Here is a 26,163-nt window from a genome sequence, read left to right on the forward strand (position 1 = left end):
ATTTTTCTTTTGCTATGGGAACTGGTATTTTATTAGTGGGCTCATAAGCCAATCAATCTATGGTTGGATAGTTATTAGGAGGACAGTGTTATCCCAGCCCATCAAAATTCAAGTTGTAGACTTAACATTGATGTTCATATTTTTTTATGCAGGCATTCCGATGATGTGTGTTCAGTGGGAGGTGACGTTTCCGTCGACTACGAAGATGTCAATAACGATTTCGTCAATTCTAAAATGATGTGCCGGCTCAGTCTCTTGAAGGCGCTCATAGAGATAAAATGTGCGTGCGTGCATTTATAGAGTGTGAGTGTATGTGTGTTTATAACCCGGCCACCATTGGCATTTTTCCCTGATCTTCGTCGTACTAGATCGGACGAGTAGCCTGATTTTAATCCTACGGCCACCGACTGGTCCGATAGGAAGCACAGGTCACTAGTCCGATCCGTAGCGCTTCCCTATCTACCGTTGGATCACCGGAGCAACCGAGCGGAACGGACGGGGTTCTGTCTCGCCGACCGTCGACGCGATGGAGGCGGAGGCGGAGGCGGCGGCGCTTTCGCAACTGCAGCTGCAGCTCCTTGCCCTCGTCTCCGATCTCCGGCTCACCCGCGTGAGTCACCGAACCACCTTCTAGACCTTCCAGAGCCCCCCAGGTCCTAACTCTCCCCTCCTCTTCCCTCTCTCCCTACCGTTCGCAGGAGCGGGAGCGGGCCGCGCGGGAGGAGCTCCACGCGTCCAGCGAGGTCTGCCGCCCATAGATTCGATCGGTGTTGGACCTCTTAGGGCTTTCTGGTTGTTCTGGGAGAGATGCTTTTCTAACGCGATTTTGGGTGGGAACGGGATGAATTGTGCAGAGGTGGAAGGCGGCGGAGGAGGAGCGCAGGAGGGAGGCTCGGGAGCTGCGGGCGGAGTCGGCGGCGCGGGACGACGCGCTGCAAAGGCTCGAGTCCAGGGTTCGTCCCTCTTTGCCCCCATTATCTCCCGTTTGGCCCATCCAGTAGAGATTATCCTGGTTACTGCACTGTTGTTGTGTTTGGGGCCATTTAAACCATACATTTCATCACAAATTTTGATCTGAGGAATACTGATTAGACATAAGCAACACTGTTCTTGAGTGCCCATGATGCAATCGCCGGTAGTGAATTCTCAAATCCTCCCCTTGTGCGCGATTACTGCCTGTCAGGCTGGGAGTCATTGCAATTTTTTTGCTCTACAGGTGAAGTGCCTTGAAAATGAAAATGAGCTGCTGGAAAGAAACGAAAAGGATTTGAAAGAAAACATAGAGAGACTGCTTCAATCAAGGGAGGCATTCATGAGACAGTACGAGGCATGTGTCGACCTTAACATTTGCCCCTTCTTTTGGGCTGTTGTTACTGCTAAGTTGAATTTGCTGCATTGTATTCTCTCAGTATAAAACTTCACTGAACTTACAGTCTGTGTAAAGTCACATGTTCATGCAAGGCTTCGTTCAGATATTTATCTTAAGATCTCTTTTAGCAGCATCATGTATATGGATAACTTCTAGGAGTGTAAGATGATAGATGTACCACATTCTTTCATTTTATGTAGCAGCTGTCAAATGCTCTTCTGTACACTGCAGTAATCTCCTTAAAGATTTGAATTGTGCACAAACTTCTATAAATGTAATACCATTTCAATTTGTGGATGCCACAACACTTTTGAATGTATGAAGAATGTAGGCTTGAATTCTGAACTGTTTATGGAAGCAGTCTGATGTTTGGCTCACGATACTATGTTTGATAGGCAGGACTCTGCTTGTTCTCTGCAATGGACCATCCAGATGAGGGATAAACAGATTACCGTAATTTCAGAAAAGCTGAATTCCCATCTGGCTTTGTTTAATTCAGTAGGAAAGGAAGTTGCTGCGGTAAAACAAGTACTAGGTGACGTGGAATGCCTAGTTGGTGAGAAGGAAAATGTAGGTATGAGCGCATTATCCTAATATTGTTTGACCAATCAGTTCCATTGCTAATTTAATATTAATAATGTCCTTTACATTACTATTTCAGTCTCTGATTTGAAGTGTAAGGTCCAAAGGATTTCTGTACTCGAGAAAGATTTTGTTGGTATGGTTGCTTCTTGTAATAAGGCTTCATTAGTTTCAGATTATTATCTTACGGTGATAATGTTTGTCATGTTACTCTATTCTCATTCTGGTGTTTCATTTATGTAGAGAAACTTAGTTTCTTGGGAGATAAAATTACTAGTTACCAGCTTGAACTTCGAAATAGGGCGAGGATCATATATGGATTGAAGGAGCAACTTGACGCTGAGAAGCTTAAAAACAATTTTCATCCCCAGCTAGAAGAAATATCCATACGAAGTTGAAAGCATTGCACGTATTCATTCTTAATTTCTATGGATCTCATCATGTTTGTTGCTTTTCCATTAACGGTGTTACCTTAAGAAATCTCTGCTGGTGAAGGATGAAATTATCGAGAGGTTGATTTCGGATAAGCAGGTTGTTCTGTTAAGATGTTCATAGCTTTCCGATTGTCTCTGGAACTCCAAAATCTCAAATCAATCAAGTCTGTCCTTTATACAGGAAATGCTTGTGGAGCTTCACAACATGGAAACTGCTCTACAGAAATTTCAAAACATATTCAGCAGGCTTGGGCATGAGGTAAGACACAAATGCCATTACTCACTTATGCATTTCTTGTAATCAGTCTTGCAATTCTTAGCTACTTCTCCTAACTATCTAATAGGAAATGAAAAGTTCTCTGCCAGTTTCTGAAAGTCAGGATTGTAAAGTAAATAGCATTCCAGGTAGTCAAGTTGATCTGCCTAATGAGGAAAGCATGATACCCATAATTGGTGAAACAGGTAAATCTTTAATTTTAACTATCTCCCTGTTACAGTGATCATACAAGTTTGTCTTGACACATTTTCATAAGATACTAAGGACATTTTGGAATGTAGTCCCTCCTATCCAAAACACTTGAAGTTCTAGGTTTTTCCTAAGTGAAACTTCTTTTAGTTTGACCATGTATATAGAAAAATATATTAACATCTACAATGTCCAATATATATTATGAAAATATATTTTATGTTTAATCTAATGAAACTAATTTGGTGTTGTAGACGTTAGTATATTTTTCAGTAGACTTGGTGAAACTTAAAGATGTTTGACTTAGGACAAACCTAGATATTCGAGCTTTTTTCCTGAAGGGAGTACTCATCTGTGAACTGAAATGTTATGTTCTTTCTGGCAATTCTGCAGTTCCTTTCTGCCAAGTGTCAAGTTCTAATCATAGTCCATGAAGTTGCAGACTACAGTCCATTGTTTCCAACCACATAGAAATTTTATCCTTGGAAAGAAAACATCATAGAAAATTTATCAAGTCATATATCTGCCGCTGCTCTGACGTTTGAAGTGTCCATGGCATGCTTCATTTATGAAATATGAATGCTGTCAAATCACGTGCTTTTTAATCTCTTCTACAGCCAATGCAAATGTAGAATGTAAGTCGGGAATTGACACTGGCAGCAATCAAGTACAAAGCCCACCGTCCCTTAAGGTAAGTAGCCGTCTGATTCTGTTGATTCTCTAGCACAGTGCAATCTTGCTCTAGCTCTACACCCACATCAATAAAGCCACTTATCTCTTGTATGCATGCAGCATTATGCCTTGCCATGTTCAGAACCTGTAACTGCAAATGTTGAAAAATCTGAGTGCCCTCCTGAATCCGAAGACGTTGAGATGGTATGATGAGCCGTACAGGCGTACACCCCATGTTTTCGTGTGCTATTCAACTATGCCCTTATCCATTCAGGAGAATAAGTAGAATAAGCCCTTTTTTTCTTTGTATTACTATTTCCTCTGCTTATAATGGATAAACATTTGCTACCAATGGGGGAATTGTTCTTATTTCCAATTTAGATAATTAGGTTTGTTGTATTGAAACTTATGCTGGTTCACTTCACTTGCTGTTTACAGGGCAATTCATCCCCCGAACAGCAAACACATTCTGCGAATCCAGACCCTGAGATAGAAAATCAGTCCTGAGCACGATCAGTTCCAGAGGGACACCACGGTCGACTACAAATGTACAAAGCTGCCAATTGCCTATATCCAGCGTCGCAGCTCATGACTTGTGCTCATAGTTGAGTGCTTGCTTGTGCACGATGCTAGGTAGACACAAAAGATGGGGTTGATGGAGCGAGAGATTTTATTTTTCATAATCCATCTTTTAAAGTTGTTGTCACACTTCTCTGCGATTGCCATTTCTCCGGAGAAAACTCCGAGAGCTCTTTCTTTGTAAGCATACAAAAGTTCAGATATCTGTATCCCTCCATGTCCGGCATGGCCAGCGTAATTGGGCTGCTAATCCAGAAATCGACCTCGGCATGTTCACGTGAACCAGGCCGTGGCTCCACCGTATGAGTCCATGCCCAACGTAATTGGTCTGCTGCTCTGGAAACCAACCTCGGCACGTTCAGGTGAACCAGACCGTGGCTCCGATGATACATTGATAAATTTATTAATTGCACCCCCCCTCTCTCCGTTTTTTGTTTCTATTTATTGCTGATGCTGTCTTGGCACGGTTGAAGGATGGCGAAGGAAAACGAAATTTTAGTGTGCCGGAAATTCCGTGGCATATCCCACTTTCTGTTTGCAAATGATACTTTGCTAATCTTTAAGGCAGATGCACATAATGCTAATGAGGTCCATCAGGACTTGTGAGAGTGCCACGGTAGCTTATTAATCCCGCAAGTGCAGCATAATGTTTGGGAAAGCGTATCCAAGGAAACAACCGGGAGAGTATACGTGTAGCTCTGCAAGTTCAACCCTCTTTGAGGAGAAATTTATGGGGCTTCCTACTCCTGATGGTGGAATGTTGAAAGCCCTCTTCCTTCGAGGAGAAATCTATGGGGCCGCTTACTACTGATGGCCGAATGTTGAAAACCCTCTTCCTTTGAGGAGAAATTTATGGGGCTGCCTACTCCTCATGGCCCGAATGTTGAAGTGTAAATTTCAAAACCTCCAAGCTCGTTTTACTAAGACAGTTATTGCACAGAGAGATACGTTATCTCTGGCAGGGAGGAGACGACTTTTAAAGCGATCGCGCGGGCTATCCGCACATATATGATGGGTGTGTTCAAGCTTCTCATGTCCATGTGCGATGATTTAAACATGATGGTTTGAAACTTTTGGTGGGGATCGTCAAAGGGAAAGAGGAAAACACATTGCCAGTATTTGCATAATATCATGAAACATAAATGTTCAACCAAGCCCTGCTTGCTCGGTAGGCTTGGAGGCTTCTAACCAAACACGATAGCCTTTGCGCATAGGTTCTAAAAGCTCGCTACTATCCGAAAGGGCATCTTGAGGATATTATCTTCTCTAGTAATGCATCTGTCACCTGGAAAGCTATCCAACACGGCTTGGAACTTTTGAAGAAGGGGTTGCAATGGCGAATTGGCAACGGTGCACATATTTGAATTTGGTGCGATAGATGGCTATCCTGGGAGCCGTCAGGCTAGCTCACTTCGCCCCAAGGGAACAACAGGCTTCACGGGTCACCGAGCTCTTGGATGAGAATGACTCCTGACAAACGGACCTCCTTCGCCAACATTTTCCGTCGGTGGACATTGACGCCATCATGCACATCAAGATGTCCTCGCCTGGGCCGCGGAAAATACCAGCATCTTCATTGTCCGGTCTGCATATTACTTTCCCATGGACGAACAAGGTACTGGAAGGTCGCCGTGCCATCTGGAAGACCATATGGGGGTGCCTTGCCCCCCCTAAGGCACGCGTCTTCGCATGGCGGGTGGTGTCGAACTCTCTTGTCACTTGGTCGAATAAATTTTCTAGCAACCTCGAACCAACTAATATAAATTTTCGAGTAGGGACCGAGATCCAGTGACTGGCTCTGACCAGTCACGCCATAACTGGCGGCCAGCCAGCCGTTGGATGAAGGATGAGCAGGCCATATCAAACACTATAGCAGAAAACACTGTATATACATTATAGACGGATCGATGTAGATCGACCACTTTGGATGAGTTCTTGTTGACTGGTTACTGTAGATAGGGCACTGTTCACGCAGATTTGTCCACCGATTCTAGATCCGACGGTGTAGAGAGGGGGGCAAGTTACCTTACTGTTCACCGGTGACAGGACAGAGGCAAGTCACCGGATCTCGGTCCGATGTGCAGATACCCATGTGCCAAGGAACTATGGTGTGCTATGTCCGCATAGTGGTCTCTCCTAGACTGCTAGACATCGACGCCGTACGCAACACAAGGCCAGAGTAGCTCTTTGGCGTGTCAGGGCCGGCAAAAGGCACAAATTTGACCTCAGGGCGAAACTATTTCACAAACTAAATTGTTTTTGAAATTATTTCATCCAGCTAGCCCCTAATGTGCAGCGCCTGACAGCAAGGTGCTCCACTCTACTGTGCAGCGCCTAACACTCAGGCGCCACACCTGTGCAGCGCTCGTCAGCTAGGCGCTGCACTACACTGTGCATCGCCTAGCTATAAGATGTTGCACAGTACAGTGCATCGCCTTGCTGTCTGGCGCTGCACAAAAGGATCAGCGATGTGAAATATTTTCAAAAAACAGTTTAATTTGTGAAATACTTTCGCTCTGAGGTCAAATTTGTCGTCGGAGCCCTTTCAGTAACGACTCGCAGGGTGGTGCTCATGACCTTTTGGCTTTCTTGGCATGTTTATAACTAGATCACACGAAAAGGGGATGCCACCCATGGAGGCCTCCTTCAGATTCTTGCAAAGCTACGTCTCGTCGCTCTTATGTACTGTATCAAAGATTGTCCTCAAGGAAATATGGAGAAGGGGAAGATGGTGATCAGGACGCAATCTATTCAAGGGGCGCCCATTCCTCATGCTTCGACTAACATGAATGTGGGTGAAGTTGAACTCAGATGGCAGGTTTGTTGCACCATCAGGACAGGCCGAGTGCAATATGATCTTACGAGACTATGAGGGCACGTTTTTATTGACTGCATGCGTGGAGTTGCACTCCCGTGATAGGCTCAGCTAGAAGCATGCAGAGAAGGATTAGAACTGGCACTACACATAACTCGATCAGATGCCCATTGTAGTTGAGATGGATTGCTTCAAGGCGGTCTCAATGACAAGGTTGAGACACGGTGGCCGCTCCAGGTATATGGTAGTTGTGCGGGAGATTCAGTCAATGATGGATGACAAAACGGGGCTTGTCTTAAGCTTAGTTAGTCGCACGCAGAATAAAGTTAGTCATAAACTTGTGGCTTATGGCCGAAGCACGCCAGACATGGCGGTGTGGCTAGATGAGATTTTAAGTTTCTGTATGAGCGGCATTCCACCCTAAGTTAATAGAAGCTCCTTTTTCCTTGAAAAAGAGCTGATCGATAGTGTTAATACACTAATTAGGTTCACTGAGTTGATAAAACTTTAGTTAATTTTGTCGATGTTCAGTCAATGTCAATCTGAAGTTGAGTGAATTCTTTTGCAAGATTTTTTCTAGGATGCCTATGTCCCGCGAGCACCGTAGAACACAAAGCCACTATAGTAGTTCTACATGTATCATGCTCTGTAAGACGGTCTTTTGTAATCTTGAGACTTGAAAAAACTGGCCTTTTTCACAACACTGTAAGCGCTGAAATTTATTGATGATATATAAGGTTTACACGGTGGAACGGTGTCCTAGTTATCACCTACCAAAGTATGCTCGAAATCAAAGCAACTTTTGGAGGAGTTTACTATTTATACCACCGCTATCCTGCCTCTTTCCAATCCTTTCACTCTACTATCACCCAATGCAACGTCCACTGATAGATGTGAGATAATTTGGAGGAGAAAGTACATGCAGCTGCGGTAGTTATGAAATCCTTGAAAAACAACGGGAATAGAAGGCATCGGGGGGTGTATATGTTGTATAGCTGGAGTAGATATGTAATCCTTGAAAAACTTTCTCCACGAGTACAAGCATCTGCTAGCACAATGGGTCATATATACATGGATCAACTTTGCACTCTCCATGAAATCCTTGAAAAACAATGGGAATGAGCCGTAGATATTAAGGACAGTATAACCGAGCCTAAACCGAGCTCTCTCAGCGATTAACGTTTTCGGCCGTCCGTTTTGCCGATCTAGACATATTTGACCGTCAGATCTGATTTGTGCGCCACGTCTGCCGTTTCCTGAGCCGACTGTCCTTTTTTTTTTTTGAGTAACTCCTGGGCCGACTGTCCTGGGGGACGCTACTCCGGTGGAAAAATCCGTGTGTCCTGGTTGATTGGGCCTGTGCGCGCGGCCCAACTATCTGATCAGTCCACGGTCTACCGATCCATCCCCTCTCTCCTTCGCGTAGCGCCTGCTCCCCTCCTGCCGCCGCAATCGACTCAGGTCGTTCCTCTTCCCTACCCTCTAGCAACGACGCCGACGGCAACACGACAGTTAAGATAACACCGATGTTCTCGCTCGACAGGGGAGGTGGATCGTCCGCTCGTTGTGCTCGCTGCTCGCTGGACAGAGGAGGTGGATCGGTGACGGGGGAATCCAGGCGCGCCCGATGCGTGCGACGCGCTCCAGCGGGATCCAGGCGAAGCGCCCGGCGACACTGGTGACCCGTCTAGGTGACGGCATGACGAGCACGCGATTCGGGCGACTCCAGCCGACGCGCTCGAGCGGGATCCAAGCAAAGCATGCGGCGGTGCCGGCCGCGACCACGACGACTTCGATCCAGCAGCGGACCGGCCACTATTCTGTCTGTTTATCTCGCTGTCCACATCTCCTGCCAGAGTTGATTCCAGCCCCTAGCAGGCTAGCACCAACTCTCCACCTTGGGTTCGTCTGGTATGAATTCAGTCACCGGACGCTAGCACTCCTCCCTGCCAGATGGTTCTGGCTGCCTGTGTACCTACAGGAAAATCCTCCTTTTTGTTAGGACAGAGATTATTCTTGGGATTTTAATTGCAATAATACTACACCTACGAAACTGTTACCAAGCTTTACATAATCCTTCCAACCAACTAATCTCCCCCCCCCCCCCCCCCCCCCCCCCCCCCTGATTTTCAGGGGGGTGGGCCTCTCCCTCTCCCTACATTACGTTGGACAGCCCGTTAGTTTACGTAGCTTTTTTACGTATGTCTAGCATTGCTCTTTTAATTGTGTGGAGTCTACATGAGACAAGCCTTTGAGAGACGGTGGTTCCATCAGATAAAAGTGTTGCGTTTCTTGATCTCTTCACCCAGGTCAATTACAAAAGTATTTTTCTAATGTGATTTGGAAAGTTTTATCAAATCCAGTGAGCAAATGAGACTGCAATACTTTGTTTATGCTCCATAATATAAATGACCTGCTTATAAGTCTGCTTATCTTTTTCATGTGAACTATCATTCTTTTTCTTTTTCTAGCTACATTGAAATTTGTACATGAAGGGCATGTTCAATACCATGATTTATGATTTGGCACATAAGTCACATCCAAGAGAGGATATTATTCTAACTTTACTTTACAATGTGAGTATATTCTACTCTAAATTTCTCATGTTCAACCGGCATCATCTGCTCTATTTTGAGTTTCTTTAGTTATTATTTCCAAACTGTGGGCCTAAGCGCTGGATAAAAGTATTCAAGTTAAACATGTCGATATTTGATTATCAAGCAACGAAGTATATTCATAATATGTTGACTGGTGCAGTACGAAAGTGGACTAAAGTGATTTTTTCAGGATACAGCCTACGCGCTCGAGCGGGATCCAAGCGAAGGCGCGGTGCTGCCAACCGCGACCATGAAGACTCACTCAAACGGGATTCTACGATGACTTGCCTGGCAGTGAAAACCAGCGTCTAGGAATCGTGAAGGCGAGCAGTCACACATCCACGAGGCTGCTTCTCTTCGAGTTCATCGACCGCCATGGGGTCCTGGGTAACTTGTCGTGGTAAGCTCCTCTGCAACACCACTCCCCTCGAGCCAACTACAACGTTTTATCAACACGCTACGGGCTACGGCCGTAGCTTGTTCCCGCAACCCACGAGGCTGAATATCAACTGATTGTCCGTTTCGTACTAGAAATATTGTGCAATTATAGAAACAGTAGCCAAATAATTATCATGTCATGCTCAAGCTGAATCACAAATACACTGGAGGTGCACCGTCAAACAAAAGTAAGTCCCAATACATGCCAAAGTATACACATCTTTCTGTCTAACATGGCAGTTTGTAAGACCCATAGCTTCTGGTAGAAAAATTGGAGAAAGACATACATATTTACTGGAAATAGTGTTATTCATGTCCTACATGCTTGCACATTAAATTGTAGTTTATTTCTAGCTCTAAATTGTAGTTGTGTCGATAAAGACACACTTCATATGTTCTCTCCATGCCCGAAAAACCTTATCTTTACAGATCAAGTGCATATGCATCATACAAGGATGGGAAGTGTTAGAACATCTAGCTAGGTAGGCAGGTGGGTATATTCATTTGACCTGCCGTGCTTCTGGGATGTTTGCTCCTGCTGAATTGTTAATTGTGTAGCAGTAACCATATTCTTAGAGCAACTTGTGTACAGAGCACCCAGAAACAAAATCAACATAGACTGCAACTGTCGCTGGACTGCATCTGAAACATATTTAGGGAAATTTATGAATAAATAGAATGGAACTCTTGATAACTCACACCGCAGTGGATTACTGGTTCATGAATGCAAATAGATAGATTAAAATTTATCTAATCATTGCAGAACCACCTAATATTCAGTCAGATAATAGATTGTAGTGATTATTAGTGCTTAGGTAACTTATGGCATAATTGATGTTCAATCTTACTTTATAAAAGATCATCATTTCTTCTGTATTTACCTGCTCACTTCAATAATATTGCAATAAGCTATACCAAAAAATGTGTCAATCTATAGTGGTAGTGGAGCATAAAGAAACTGATTACATACTGTTGCTAGCACTAAAATGGCACAAAGAGATACAGAAAACACTTCGGAGGTGATCATGACCATTGTGTAATTCAGAAAGTTGATTGTGTTACTTCTGTGCAGTGGATCTTCCATGGTGACATAATCTCTGTCAAATGTTTGTAGAGAAAAGCATGTACTGAGTACTCTGTTGAATGGAGCCTACTGTTTTCTTAGTCTACCAGTGAAGCTTTTGTGCTTATATACAATGTATCATTATTTATCTAAGAGGCTGGCATATATTATAAACTGCCACAATAATTCAAGACCAACAGGAACTGAATTTCTTTGCATACTGTAAGTGCAACTACACTGCAGCTTCTCAAGGTATGCAAATTATGTCCTATCACACACCCCTTGCTAGCTTAATCTTTCAATTATGTCCGAAAGATATGGGTTCACCAACTAGAAAGTTCGTCTTACCATTGTTAGCTCCCCATTTTATTCTCTACAGAGCTCTCTCCTTAATTGTAAGACTGGATATTCTTTCAAACCCAAAATATAACACATGTGAGGTTCAGTTTGTTTTCTATATGGCAGTAGCATCACAAATGACATTGAGAAAAATACAGTCCCATCATGTAGACAAGACAATGTTCCAACTCAGATAGCTGCCCTTATTTATTAATAATTTATTGTCAAGCAGAAATCCACATTTTATTTTCTACAGGGTCCTCTCCTTAATTGTAAGACTGGGTATTCTTTCAAACAAAAAATATAACACATGTGAGCTTGAGTTTGTTTCCTTCATGGCAGTAGCATCACAAATAGTACAAACCCTTTTGTTTGTTAGTTTCTCTTAGTAATAGTAAGTAGTTATAGAGAAGAATGACATCTGATCCTCACTTTCATCTTTGCAAGTGATAAATTTTATCAACCATGACTTTGCAGGATAAAAATGAATTGCAATGATTGGACTAGGTGTTCATAGTTTGATAGTGTTAATGTCCCTGTTGTATTTGTTATGTTATAGCTACTATGCATTTTCATTACACTGATAATTTGTTGCAGGCAAAGTCTTACACTCCATACTCAAAACAATTATCTAACTATAGATTTAACCTCCCATTTATCAACTATTGATCAATATATAGGTCTGTTTATGATAATCTATTATGCATGTCTGATATCTCCATATACTTGTGGAAATTTCTGTGTCCGTATACTTACAGAAGTTCCTAGGTTTCTATTGGATAAATAGATGGGCGCAGCAACGCGCGCCATCAATGATCTAGTGTACTGTATAGCTAGTATACAGGCATCACCCTTTATTCTATGGTGACAGCGCTGGTTCTTGATGAATGTCGTAGTTATCTATTAGATTTTGGGAGGTTTACTATTGAGCATTGTATTAGAGAGACAAATTATGTAGCTCATGAGCTGGCTAGATGGGGACGTGCTAATAATCCATCTCGTTAGATTGATGCCCCACCTGATTTCATTATGAGTCTGCTGGCAGACGATATATCCATCCTTTGATTAATAAAGTAAGCTTTCCTGTCAAAAAAATACAGGCATCACCCTTTGCACTTTCTCCATGAGTGGCGTAGCTAGCCCACTGAATCAAAAGGGTGGTACAGCAATAGAAGTATTCATATAAATTTATTTATTTTCAACAAATTGATTTTTTAGTGGTAATTTATTTTCTTTCTATGCTATAAATTAGGTTAGGTATGATATCTTTTCGGGGGAAACCAACCTGACATGTCACTCGGAACTACAATGATATTTTGGACTGGAGGCAATTTTTCTTTGTTAATGGTTTTTTTTTCTTTTTTGAAAGGAGGCCAGAGCATTGCCTTTTCATTTATTAATTAAGGAGTTAGAGGGTACACATACGCAGCCCAAAGCCGGAGGGATAAGCACCCAAATCACGACACCATAGAAAAAGTAAAGCCTACTCTCCCAGCATTAAGTTACTCGGATGGTTTTCTGTCCTGGCGTGGTTGGTAGCGACCGGTTCTCTTTACTGCAGTTCTGGCTGTTTCCTCGGCGAGTTTTTGCAGTTCTATTCTCCATCTATTCAGATCACCAGGCGACTCCCCTTGAGGGTGATCGACGGGTGCAATGAAAATACTATGTTGAAACTTTCGTGGTTTGGCCAGCACCGCGGCAGTAAGATCACTTCTGGACGTCCAGATGGCCGAATGTTGGAAGCCCTCTTCCTTTGAGGAGAAATTTATGGGGCTGTCTACTCTCGATGGCCAAATGTTGAAGTGTAAATTTCAAAATCTCCAGCTCGTCTTACCAAGACAATTATTGCACGGAGAGATACATTATCTCTGGCAGGAAAGGAGATGACTTTTAAAGCGGTTGCGCGGGCTATCCCCACATATATGATGGGCATGTTCAAGCTTCCCATGTCCATGTGCGATGATTCAAACATGATGGTTCGAAAATTTTGGTGGGGATCGTCAAATAGGAAGAGGAAAACACATTGCTAGTATTTGCATAATATCAGTAGGCCTGGAGACTTCTAACCAAACACGATAGCCTTTGTGCATAGGTTCTAAAAGCTCGCTACTATCTGAAGAGCGTCTTGAGTATATTATCTACTCCAGGAATGCGTTAGTCTGGAAAGCTATCCAACACGGCTTGGAACTTCCAAAGAAGGGGTTGGAATGACGAATTGGCAATGATGCATAAATTCGAATTTGGTGCAATAGATGGCTATCCTTGGGGCCGTCGGGCTAGCTCACCTCGCCCCAAAGGAATAGCAGGCTTCGCAGGTCACCGAGCTCTTGGACGGGACCTCCTTCACCAACATTTTCCGTCTGTGGACATTGACGCCATCATCCGCATCAAGATGTCCTCACCTGGGCCGCAGAAAATACCGACATCTTCATCGTCCGTTCTGCACATTGCTTTGCCATGGACGAGCATGGTACCAGATGGTCGCCGCGCCATCTGGAAGACCATATGGAGGTGCCCTGCTCCCTCTAAGCTACGCGTCTCCGCATGGCGGGTGGTGTCGAACTCTCTTGCCACTTGGTCGAATAAATTTTCCAGCAACCTCGAACCTACTAATATATGTCTCCTATGTGGTACTCCCTCTATTTCTTTTTAGTCTCCATATGAATTTTTCTGAAGTCAAACTTCGCAAAGTTTGAACAACTATATAATATGAAATCAATATCATTAGATGCATCATGAAATTAATTTTCATACTATAGAACTTTTGTATTATAAATGTTGATAGTTTTTAAGATATATTTGGTCAAACTTTACGTAGTTTGACTCCAAATAAATTTTATACACAGAGTAAAGAGAAACGAAGGGAGTACGGGACGATGACTTCCATGTGATGTGCAGATACCTATGTGCCAAGGAGCTATGGCATGCTATGTCCACATAGTGGTCTCTCCTAGACATCGACGACTTACGCAACATGAGGCCAGAGTAGCTCTTTGGCGTGTCGGAGCCCCTTTCAGGAATGACTCGCAGGGTGGTGCTCATGACCTTTTTGCTTTCTTGGCATGTTTATAAAGAGATCACACATGAAAAGGGGATGCTACCCATGGTCCATGGAGGCCTCCTTCAGATTCTTGCAAAGCTACTTCTCGTCGCTGTTATGTACTGTATCAAAGATTATCCTAAGGGAATATGGAGAAGGGGAAGATGGCGATCAAGACGCCATCTATTCAAGGGACGCCCATTCCTCATGCTTCGACAAACAGGAATGTGGGGGAGCAGTGCTGGAGCGTGCCACCAGAGGGCTGGGTGAAGTTGAACTCAGATGGCAGGTTTGTTGCACCAACAGGACAGGCTGGGTGCAATATGATCTTACGGGACTATGAGGGCACGGTTTTATTGACTGCATGCGTGGAGTTGCACTCTTGTGATAGGCTCAGCTAGAAGCATGTGGAGAAGGATTAGAACTGGCACTACACAGAACTCGATCAGATGCCCATTGTAGTTGAGATGGATTGCTTCAAGGCAGTCTCAGGGATCAGGGCGAGACAGGGCGACCGCTTCAGGTATATGGTAGTCATGCAAGAGATTCAGTCAATGATGGATGGCAAAAGGGGGCTTGTCTTGAGCTTAGTTAGTCGCACACATAATAAGGTTAGTCATAGACTTGCAGCTTATGGCTGAAGCACGCCACACATGGCGGTGTGGCTGGGTTCGGGTACAAATGAGATTGCAGGTCTCTGTGTAACGACATTTCACCCTAAGTAAATACAAGCTCCCTTTCCCGGCAGAAAAAGATGATCAACACTCTTAAGGTACTAACTAGTTTCACTGACTTAATGAAAGTTTGGTTAATTTTGTCGATGTTCAGTCAATCTGAAGTCGAGTAAATTCTTTTGCGACATTTTTTTCTATGATGCCTATGTCATGCGAGAACTGTAGAGTACAAAGCCACAATAATAGTTCTACATGTATCCATGCTCTGCAAGACAATCTCTTTTTTTCTTCGAATGCAGGACAATCTCATTTTTTCTTCGAAAAGGGAATGACCTTGGCCTCTGCATCATCATGATGCACACAACCATCTTTATTAAAAGGAAATAAACAAGTCTGAAACGTACATAGTATCAACTAAAACGACAAAAGTAAAGAGAAAACACCATAAGTGGTGGGTACAAACGAAAGATTACATGACTTAACCACATAATTTATTACATGCTAGCCAAACCGGTTGAATAACGCCTGTGAAACCATCTCCAGACGGTTGCGCCCAAAGGCCATGAGCCCCCTAGCGTCCCCACGCTGAAGTGATTGTGCGAGATGCAGAAACGTCTTAGCCTCGGTGCGTGGGGATGTGTTGCATGTTATAGGCAGGGGCGCAAGATCCCTGAAGCGCATACAACGATTGTTGAGATATTACAGGAGACTTGGAGGAGAAGAGATAAGAAGATAGAGTAGGTTACAAGAGAGAATATTTGAACTACCTATCTAGTCTATCTCTATCTCTAGGTGCGGCTGGTGCGGCACAAGGCTCCTCCAGTGCAACAATGTAACGTGACATATGATGTGTTTAACACCCTCCTTTAATCACAACTTCATCAAGTTGAGATTATGTTTAAAATCTTCAAAACTTCTTGTAGGTAACGGTTTTGTGAATCCATCTGCAATTTGATCTCTGGAATGCACAAACCGAATGTGAAGTTGCTTCTTGGCAACCCTTTCTCTCACAAAGTGAAAGTCTATCTCAATATGCTTTGTCCTGGCATGAAACACTGGATTGGCAGATAAATATGTAGCACCCAAGTTATCACACCATAAACAAGGAACTTGACTACTCCTGACACCAAGTTCTTTTAACATGGATTGTACCCATATGACCTCAGCTGTGGCATTTGCCAGTGCCTTATACTCTGCCTCTGTACTGGACCTGGAAACAGTGGCTTGTTTTCTTGCACACCAGGATATTAAGTTTGGGCGAAAGAAAATTGCAAAGCCACCAGTGGACCTTCTATCATCCAAGCAACCTGCCCAGTCAGAGTTTGAAAAAGCACTTACAAGTATAGAGGATGACTTGCTGAAATTCAAACCAATATTGGCAGTATTCTTGACATAGCGAACAATACGTTTAGCAGCAGTCCAGTGAACTGAAGTAGGTGCATGGAGAAACTGACAGACTTTGTTGACAGCAAATGAAATATCAGGTCTAGTAAGTGTGAGATATTGGAGTGCACCCACTAGACTCCTATACTTTGTGCTATCATCTTGACTTAAAAGTTGTCCTTCTGTGAGAGATATTTTTTCTGAACTTGACATAGGAGTAGGTGAGGGCTTACAACCTTGTAGACCTGCCTTCTTTACCAGATCTGCCGCATACTTCTCCTGGGATAGATGAAGTCCATCCTCATGCTTCTTCACCTCAATCCCTAGGAAATAATGCAAGTCTCCAAGATCCTTGAGGGCAAACTCTGTGCTGAGATATTTCAAGAGCCCTGTGACAGTCTCATCTGATGAGCTTGTGACAATTATATCATCAACATATATGAGTACAAATATGTATGTGTTATGCTTGTTGTAAATGAACAGTGAGGTGTCAGACTTAGGAGGAACAAAACCAAGCTGTTGCATCTTATGACTGAGACGTGAATACCATGCTCGTGGGGCTTGCTTCAACCCATGTAGTGATTTGTCAAGTTTGCATATGTAAGAAGGAACATTTTTGTTCACAAACCTAGGAGGTTGCTTCATGTACACTTCCTCTTCCAGAACACCATGGAGAAACGCGTTCTGTACATCTAGTTGCCTGAGACTCCAGCCCCTGGAAACAGCAATAGACAAAACAAGGCGAATAGTGGCAGCTTTTACAACAGGACTAAACGTGTCCTCGTAGTCTATGCCATACCGTTGTTTGAATCCTTTTGCAACAAATCTAGCTTTGTACCGATCAATGATTCCATCTGACTTTCTCTTAATTCTAAAAAGCCACTTGCAGTTGATGATATTTTTACCTTGCTGCGGAGGAACCAAATGCCATGTTTTATTCTTCTGTAGTGCCACAAATTCCTCATTCATGGCCTTTTTCCACTTTTCATCACTCAAAGCTTCCTCAAGATTGTGAGGTTCACCAGGTTCACCTGTAGAACATACCATGCCATATTTTGTAATATGCTTGTAGTTTATAGGTTTTGTTACCCCTTTTTGCAGTCGTGTGCAACGCGAAGACGTTGTGGCTGCTGTTTCTGCCACAGAAAATCCTATGGCAGAAGCTAGAGCAGTTGCAGCCGCTGAATCCACCTGAGCCGGATCCTCTGTGGCAGATAAGGGCGTGGGCGAAGTCACAGGCGTCACGGCTGGCACAGACGATCCCGTCGCCAGATTCTGAGGCGGATCCGCCTGACCCAGCTGTCACGCCCGACACGCCTCATCATTGGCGCGGGATGGCGTGGGCAGAGTATCAGTGCGGGATCCCGCGCCGGTCGGACCTGCAGTTGTCGGGTCGCGCAAGTCCCGCCATTTGTAGCAGACCGGCTGGGCCGGAAACCGAGCCACCGAGGGCCCAGTGGCGCCACGCCACCTGTCGTCTCCTGATTGGTGCGGAGCGGAGGAGGCGTGTTCCCCAGCCACAGCGCGCCGCGTGGCCGTCTCGACGTCGCTTTCAGCGCGCGTCGGCCCGCGCCTGATTCGGCTAGCGCGGAGTCTGAGGCGGATCCGCCTGAACCGCCTGCCGCGTCTGAGTGCGCCGATCCCAAGGGCGACGCTGTGCCTGGCGGGACGGATCCCGTGGGGGATTTGCTCCCCTCGCCTGGACACATAAGATATGGCCATGTAGGGCACATTTCTTCATCGTTTTGACTGCCATTTTTTCCCTGCTTTCTCCTGCATCATCATCATGCTCATATGTGGTATTAAGAGGGTCAGTCAACACTTGATCATTACAGTTATCACCCCCGTGATCAAAACTAGTGAGATGAGAAGGAAGAAGCATAATTTCTTTGCGGAGGAGTGCACCCGCATTGGGGTGAAGTTGAGCAAAGGGAAACTTGGTCTCATCAAACACGACATCACGGAAAATGTATACACGACCAGAGGAGACATCAAGACATTTTACACCCTTGTATTGAGCGCCGTACCCTAGGAAGACACACTATTTTGATCGAAACATTAATTTTCGATTGTTGTATGGACGAAGATTGGGCCAACACGCACACCCAAAGACACGAAGGGACTTGTAGTCTGGTTTGGTGTGAAGAAGTCGTTCCATGGGAGTTTCGTTGTTTATGACACGACTAGGAAGCATATTGATAATGTGAACGGCGGTGAGAAACGCTTCATCCCAAAACTTAAGGGGCATAGAAGCACCGGCTAGGAGGGCAAGACCCACCTCAACTATGTGACGGTGCTTGCGCTCGGCAGAGCCGTTTTGTTGGTGCGCATGAGGGCAGGAAACATGATGAGATATGCCAAGAGCTTGGAAGAAGGAATTCAACTTTTCGTATTCCCCTCCCCAATCAGATTGTACCGCAAGGATTTTGCGATCAAATTTTCGTTCTACAAGTGCTTGGAAATTTTGAAAGACTTGAAAAACTTCGGATCGTTTCTTGACAAGATAGATCCAAGAGAACTTGCTATAGTCATCAATAAAACTAACGTATTATGTGTGTCTACCAACTGAGCTAGGGGCAGGACCCCAAACATCTGAGAAAATTAACTAAAGTGGTTGAGTAGAAACACTGGTAGAAACAGGATAAGGCAATTGATGACTTTTTGCTCTTTGGCATGAATCACAAATAGTTTCAACATGACGCTCACCAACAAACGGGAGCTTATTTTTCCTAAGCAAGCGTTCAACTAAAGAAAATGAAGCATGTCCTAGACGATCGTGCCACCGTGTTGAAGAAAGCTTGACAACACCATAGGCTTGTTTATTATGTCTTCTAAACTCCGGAAGGAACGGGTAGAGTCCTCGAGCGCATCTACCTCGATAGAGGGTTTTCCTCGTGGCCAGATCCTTGATCAAGAAGAAAAAAGGATGAAATTCAATGAAGACATGATTGTCAAGGGTAATTCTATGAACGGAAAGGAGGTTTTTGTTGGCACTAGGGACATGCAAACAATTTCTAAGATGAATCTTATGATGAGGGGTGTGTATAACAGAATGACCAATGTTGCTGATGCTCATACCTGCACCATCGGCGGTGTGAATTTGATCCTTGCCGTGGTACTTCTCACGGAGGGTCACCTTCTCGAGCTCTCCAGTGAGATGATTGGTGGCACCACTGTCGAGGTACCAGTTGGTGTCGACGCCGTAGGATCCATCCGCCGCCGCAGCGATCTTGTCATGATCTTGAGAGTCGTCCTCATCTTCATTGTAGCGGTACCAGCAGTCCCTGGCGGTGTGGCCTAGTTTGCCACAGATCTGACAGTGTGGGGCGTCCGGGCGGGTTCGGCCAGAGCCGCCACCATGGCGACCCCTGTTGCCACGGGCGCCACCACCACTGGTTCCACCATTGTTGCCGGTCCTGGCACCACCAGCCCTGCCCTTGCCACGGCCACGGTAGCGAGAGCCGCCGCCACGACCACGGGCAGCAAGGTTGGCGGAGGACTTGAAGCCACCGCCGCCGGAGTTCTGGAAGTGCACCATGCGATGGTCGAAGTTGCTGAGCATGGAGAAGATCTCGTCGAGGGAGGCAAGGCTGACACAGGCGTCGAGGGCAGAGGCGAGGGGCTGGTACTTCTGGTCCAGCCCGTGAAGGATGTACGAGATCAGCTCGTCGTCCTGGATGGGTTTGCCGGCCGCTGCTAGCTCATCCGCGAGACCACGCATGGTGGCGAAGTAGGCGGCGGCGGACTGGTTGCCCTTCTGCGTGTTGATGAGCGAGGTACGGATGTTGTTGACGCGGCTCAGCGACTGCGACGAGTACATGCCCGCCAGCGTCGTCCAGAGCGCTTGCGTCGTGGTGACCGTGGTCACCGTGACAAGCACCTCTTTGGAGAGGTTGCTCAGCAGGAAGCCAAGCACCTGCTGGTCCTCCCGTACCCAGATGGGGTGGAGAGGGTTGGGCACAAAAGTGTCCTTGGCGTCCTTGTCCTTGGCGGCTTGAAGCTTGGTCGGCTCCGGCGAGGTGCCATCAACATATTGGAAGACACCGGCGCCATGAAGTTGTGGTGTGATCTGTGTGCGCCATAGCACGTAATTCGTGTGGGAGAGTTTCTCGATCACCTGCCCACTGAGGCTAGGGTGAGATACGCCCGAGGAGGAAGACATGTTTCTTTTGGTGCGACTGGAATCAGGGAGAAACTAGTGTTGGGGAACGTAGCAGAAATTCAAAATTTTCTACGCATCACCAAGATCAATCTATGGAGTAATCTAGCAACGAGGGGAAGGGGAGTGCATCTACATACCCTTGTAGATTGCGAGCGGAAGCGTTCAAGAGAACGGGGTTGATGGAGTCGTACTCGTCGTGATCCAAATCACCGATGATCCTAGCGCCGAACGGACGGCACCTCCGCGTTCAACACACGTACGGAGCAGCGACGTCTCCTCCTCCTTGATCCAGCAAGGGGGGAGGAGAGGTTGATGGAGATCCAGCAGCACGACGGCGTGGTGGTGGAAGTAGCGGGATTCCAACAGGGCTTCGCCAAGCGCCGCGGGAGGAGGGAGATGTGTCACAGGAGGGAGAGGGAGGCGCCAGGGCTTAGGTATTGCTGCCCTCCCTCCCCCCCACTATATATAGGGCCAAGGGAGAGGGGGGGCGCAGCCTTGGCCCTTCCTCCAAGGAAGGGTGCGGCCAGGGAGGAGTCCTTCCTCCCCAAGGCACCTCGGAGGTGCCTTCCCCCTTTAGGACTCTCCCTTTTTCTTATCTCTTGGCGCATGGGCCTCTTGGGGCTGGTGCCCTTGGACCATATAGGCCAAGGCGCACCCCCTACAGCCCATGTGGCTCCCCGAGGCTGGTGGACCCCCGGACCCCTTTCGGCACTCCCGGTACAATACCGATAAAGTGCGAAACTTTTCCGGCGACCAAAATAAGACTTCCCATATATAAATCTTTACCTCCGGACCATTCCGGAACTCCTCGTGACGTCCGGGATCTCATCCGGGACTCCGAACAACTTTCGGGTTACTGCATACTAATATCTCTATAACCCTAGCGTCACCGAACCTTAAGTGTGTAGACCCTACGGGTTCGGGAGACAGGCAGACATGACCGAGACGACTCTCCAGTCAATAACCAACAGCGGGATCTGGATACCCATGTTGGCTCCCACATGCTCCTCGATGATCTCATCGGATGAACCACGATGTCGAGGATTCAATCAATCTCGTATACAATTCCCTTTGTCTATCGGTATGTTACTTGCCCGAGATTCGATCGTCGGTATCCCGATACCTTGTTCAATCTCGTTACCGGCAAGTCTCTTTACTCGTTCCGTAACACATCATCCCGTGATCAACTCCTTGGTCACATTGTGCACATTATGATGATGTCCTACCGAGTGGGCCCAGAGATACCTCTCCGTTTACACGGAGTGACAAATCCCAGTCTCGATTCGTGCCAACCCAACAGACACTTTCGGAGATACCTGTAGTGCACCTTTATAGCCACCCAGTTACGTTGTGACGTTTGGTACACCCAAAGCATTCCTACGGTATCCGGGAGTTGCACAATCTCATGGTCTAAGGAAATGATACTTGACATTAGAAAAGCTCTTAGCAAACGAACTATACGATCTTGTGCTAGGCTTAGGATTGGGTCTTGTCCATCACATCATTCTCCTAATGATGTGATCCCGTTATCAACGACATCCAATGTCCATGGTCAGGAAACCATAACCATCTATTGATCAACGAGCTAGTCAACTAGAGGCTTACTAGGGACATGGTGTTGTCTATGTATCCACACATGTATCCGAGTTTCCAATCAATACAATTCTAGCATGGATAATAAACGATTATCATGAACAAGGAAATATAATAATAACCAATTTATTATTGCCTCTAGGGCATATTTCCAACAGTCTCCCACTTGCACTAGAGTCAATAATCTAGTCCACATCACCATGTGATTAACACTCATAGGTCACATCACCATGTGACCAACATCCAAAGAGTTTACTAGAGTCACCAATCTAGTTCACATCACTATGTGATTAACACTCAATGAGTTCTGGTTTGATCATGTTATGCTTGTGAGAGAGGTTATTAGTCAACGGGTCTAAACCTTTCAGATCCGTGTGTGCTTTACGAATATCTATGTCATCTTGTGGATGCTACCACACGCTACTTGGAGCCATTTCAAGTATCTGCTCTACTATACGAATCCGGTTTACTACTCAGAGTCATCCGGATTAGTGTCAAAGTTCGCATCGACGTAACCCTTTACGACGAACTCCTTTTCACCTCCATAATCGAGAAAATTCCTTAGTCCACTAGATACTAAGGATAAGTTCGACCGCTGTCATGCGATCCTTTCCCGGATAACTATTGTACCCCTTGACCAACTCATGGCAAGGCACACTCCATGTGCGGTACACAGCATAGCATACTGTAGAGCCTACGTCTGAAGCATAGGGGACGACCTTCGTCCTTTCTCTCTCTTCTGCTGTGGTCAGGTCTTGAGTCTTACTCAATACTCACACCTTGTAACACAGCCAAGAACTCCTTCTTTGCTGATCTATTTTGAACTCTTTCAAAATCATGTCAAGGTGTGCGTTCTTTGAAAGTATCATCGGGCGTCTTGATCTATCTCTATAGATCTTGATGCCCAATATGTAAGCAGCTTTATCCAGGTCTTCCTTTGAAAAACTCCTTTCAAACAACCCTTTATGCTTTCCAGAAATTTTACATCATTTCGGATCAACAATATGTCATTCACATATACTTATCAGAAATGTTGTAGCGCTCCCACTCACTTTATTGTAAATACAAGTTTCTAACAAACTTTGTATAAACCCAAAAAACTTTGATCACTCCATCAAAGCGTATATTCTGACTCCGAGATGCTTGCTCCAATCCATGGGAGGATCGCTGGAGCTAGCATACCTTTTAGCATCCTTAGGATCGACAAAACCTTTCTGATTGTATCACATACAACCTTTCCTTACGAAAACTGGTAAGGAAACTTGTTTTGACATCCATCTGCCAGATTTCATAAATGCAGCTAATGCTAACATGATTCCGACGGACTTAAGCATCGCTACGGATGAGAAAAATCTCATCGTAGTCAACTCCTTGAACTTGTGGAAATACTCTTTGCCACAAGTCGAGCTTCATAGACATGTCCGTCCACATCCGTCTTCTTCTTAAAGATCCATTTATCTCGGATTTCATGGCTTCTAACCATTTGTCGGAATATGGGCCCACCATCGCTTCTCCATAGCTCGTAGGTTCATTGTTGTCTAGCAACATGACTTCAAAGACAGGATTACATACCACTCTGAAGTAGCACGCATCCTCGTCGTCCTACGAGGTTTGGTAGTGACTTGATCCGAAGTTTCATGATCACTATCATAAGCTTCCACTTCAATTGGTGTAGGTGCCACAGGAACAACTTTCTGTGCCCTGCTACACACTAGTTGAAGTGACGGTTCAATAACCTTATCAAGTCTCCACCATCCTCCCACTCAATTCTTTCGAGAGAAACTTTTCCTCGAGAAAGGACCCGTTTCTAGAAGCAATTACTTTTGCTTCCAGATCTGAAATAGGAGGTATACCCAACTGTTTTGGGTTTTCTATGAAGATGCATTTATCCGCTTTGGGTTCGAGCTTATCAGCCTGAAACTTTTTCACATAAGCATCGCAGCCCCAAACTTTTAAGAAACGACAACTTAGGTTTCTCTAAACGGTGTCATCTCAACGGGATTGCGTGGTGCCCTATTTAAAGTGAATGCGGTTGTCTCTAATGCCTAACCCATAAACGATAGTGGTAATTCGATAAGAGACATCATGGTATGCACCATATCCAATAGGGTGCAGTTATGATGTTCGGACACACCATCACACTGTGGTGTTCCAGGCGGTATTAATTGTGAAACACTTTCCACAATGTCTTAATTGTGTGCCAAACTTGTAACTCAGATACTCATCTCTATGATCATATCAAAGACATTTTATCCTCTTGTCACGACGATCTTCAACTTCACTCTGAAATTACTTGAACCTTTCAATAATTCAGACTTGTGTTTCATCAAGTAAATACACTCAGCATCTACTCAAACCATCTGTGAAGTAAGAACATAACGATATCCACTGCATGCCTCAGCACTCATTGGACTGCATACATCAAAATGTATTACTTCCAACAAGTTGCTCTCTTGTTCCATCTTACTGAAAATGAGGCTTTTCAGTCATCTTGCCCATGTGGTATGATTTGCATGTCTCAAGTGATTCAAAATCAAGTGAGTCCAAATGATCCATCTGCATGGAGTTTCTTCATGCATATATACCAATAGACATGGTTCGCATGTCTCAATCTTTTCAAAAACGAGTGAGTCCAAAGATCCATCTACATGGAGCTTCTTCATGCGTTTTATCTCAATATGACTCAAATAGCAGTGCCACAAGTATGTGGTACTATCATTACTATTTTATATCTTTTGGCACGAACATGTGTATCACTACGATCGAGATTCATTTTAGGTGCAAGACCATTGAAGGTATTATTCAAATAAATAGAGTAACCATTATTCTCCTTAAATGAATAACCGTATTGCGATAAACATAATCCAATCATGTTTGTACTCAACGCAAACACCAAATCTCGATGGTAGAGGGAGCATGCGATGTTTGATCACATCAACCTTGGAAACACTTCCAACACACATCGTCATCTCACCTTTAGCCAGTCTCCATTTATTCCGCAGCTTTTATTTCGAGTTACTAACACTTAGCAACCGAACCGGTATCTAATACCCTGGTGCTGCTAGGAGTACTAGTAAAGTACACATTCATATAACCTATATCCAATATACTTCTGTCGACCTTGCCTGCCTTCTCATCTACCAAGTATCTAGGGTAGTACTGCTTCAGTGACCGTTCCCCTTCATTACAGAAGCACTTAGTCCCGGGTTTGGGTTCAATCTTGGGATTCTTCACTAGAGCAGCAAATGATTTTCTGTTTCATGAAGTATCCCTTTTGCCCTTGACCTTCTAGAAACTAGTGGTTTTACTAACCATCAACAATTGATGCTCCTTCTTGATTTCTACTTTCGTGGTGTCAAACATCGCGAGTTGCTCAAGGATCATCATCTATCCTTGATATTTATAGTTCATCACGAAGCTCTAATAGCTTGGTGGCAGTGACTATGGAGAACCATCACTATCTCATCTGGGAGATTAACTCCCACTCGATTCAAGTGATTGTGGCACTCAGACAATCTGAGCACATGCTCAACGATTGAGCTCTTCTCCCTTAGTCTGCAGGCTCAAGAAAACTTGTCAGAGGTCTCATACCTCCTGACGTGGGCACTAGTCTGAAATCCCAATTTCAATCTTCGGAACATCTCATATGTTCTGCGACGTTTCAAAAACGTCTTTGGTGCCACAATTCTAAACCGTTAGCATTACGCACTGAACTATCACGTAGTCATCAAAACGTGTATGTCAGATGTTTCGTAACATCTACAGACGACGTTGAGGTTCAGCACACCGAGCGGTGCATTGAGGACATAAGCCCCCTGTGCAGCAATGAGGACAATCCTCAGTTTACGGACCCAGTCCGCATAATTGCTACTATCAACTTTCAACTAAATTTTCTCTAGGAACATATCTTAAACAGTAGAACTAAAGCGTAAGCTATGACATAATTTGCAAAGACCT

General features: G+C 44.8%; 1 protein-coding gene and 2 long non-coding RNA genes across 3 annotated transcripts; all 3 read left to right on the forward strand.

Annotated features, from left to right (window-relative positions):
- Nucleotides 1–374: 374 nt before the first annotated feature.
- Nucleotides 375–4,360, forward strand: LOC109748444 (uncharacterized). Its single transcript, XM_020307469.4, has 13 exons — nt 375–610; nt 699–743; nt 855–953; nt 1,217–1,327; nt 1,769–1,943; nt 2,031–2,087; nt 2,195–2,331; nt 2,423–2,482; nt 2,567–2,644; nt 2,730–2,847; nt 3,469–3,542; nt 3,644–3,727; nt 3,962–4,360. Exons 1-13 carry the CDS (start codon nt 527–529, stop codon nt 4,028–4,030), a joined length of 1,191 nt encoding a protein of 396 aa, XP_020163058.1. The 5' UTR covers nt 375–526; the 3' UTR covers nt 4,031–4,360.
- A 3,931-nt stretch (nt 4,361–8,291) lies between these two features.
- On the forward strand, nt 8,292–8,991 carry LOC120968198 (uncharacterized). The gene is made up of 2 exons (XR_006666744.2): nt 8,292–8,378; nt 8,461–8,991. It is a non-coding gene; the product is annotated as an uncharacterized lncRNA (long non-coding RNA).
- An 812-nt stretch (nt 8,992–9,803) lies between these two features.
- LOC141028060 (uncharacterized) lies at nt 9,804–11,210 on the forward strand. The gene is made up of 2 exons (XR_012190279.1): nt 9,804–9,914; nt 11,025–11,210. It is a non-coding gene; the product is annotated as an uncharacterized lncRNA (long non-coding RNA).
- The last annotated feature ends 14,953 nt before the right edge of the window (nt 11,211–26,163 follow it).

This window comes from Aegilops tauschii, chromosome 7 (assembly GCF_002575655.3).
Source record: "Aegilops tauschii subsp. strangulata cultivar AL8/78 chromosome 7, Aet v6.0, whole genome shotgun sequence".
Lineage (NCBI taxonomy): Eukaryota > Viridiplantae > Streptophyta > Magnoliopsida > Poales > Poaceae > Aegilops > Aegilops tauschii.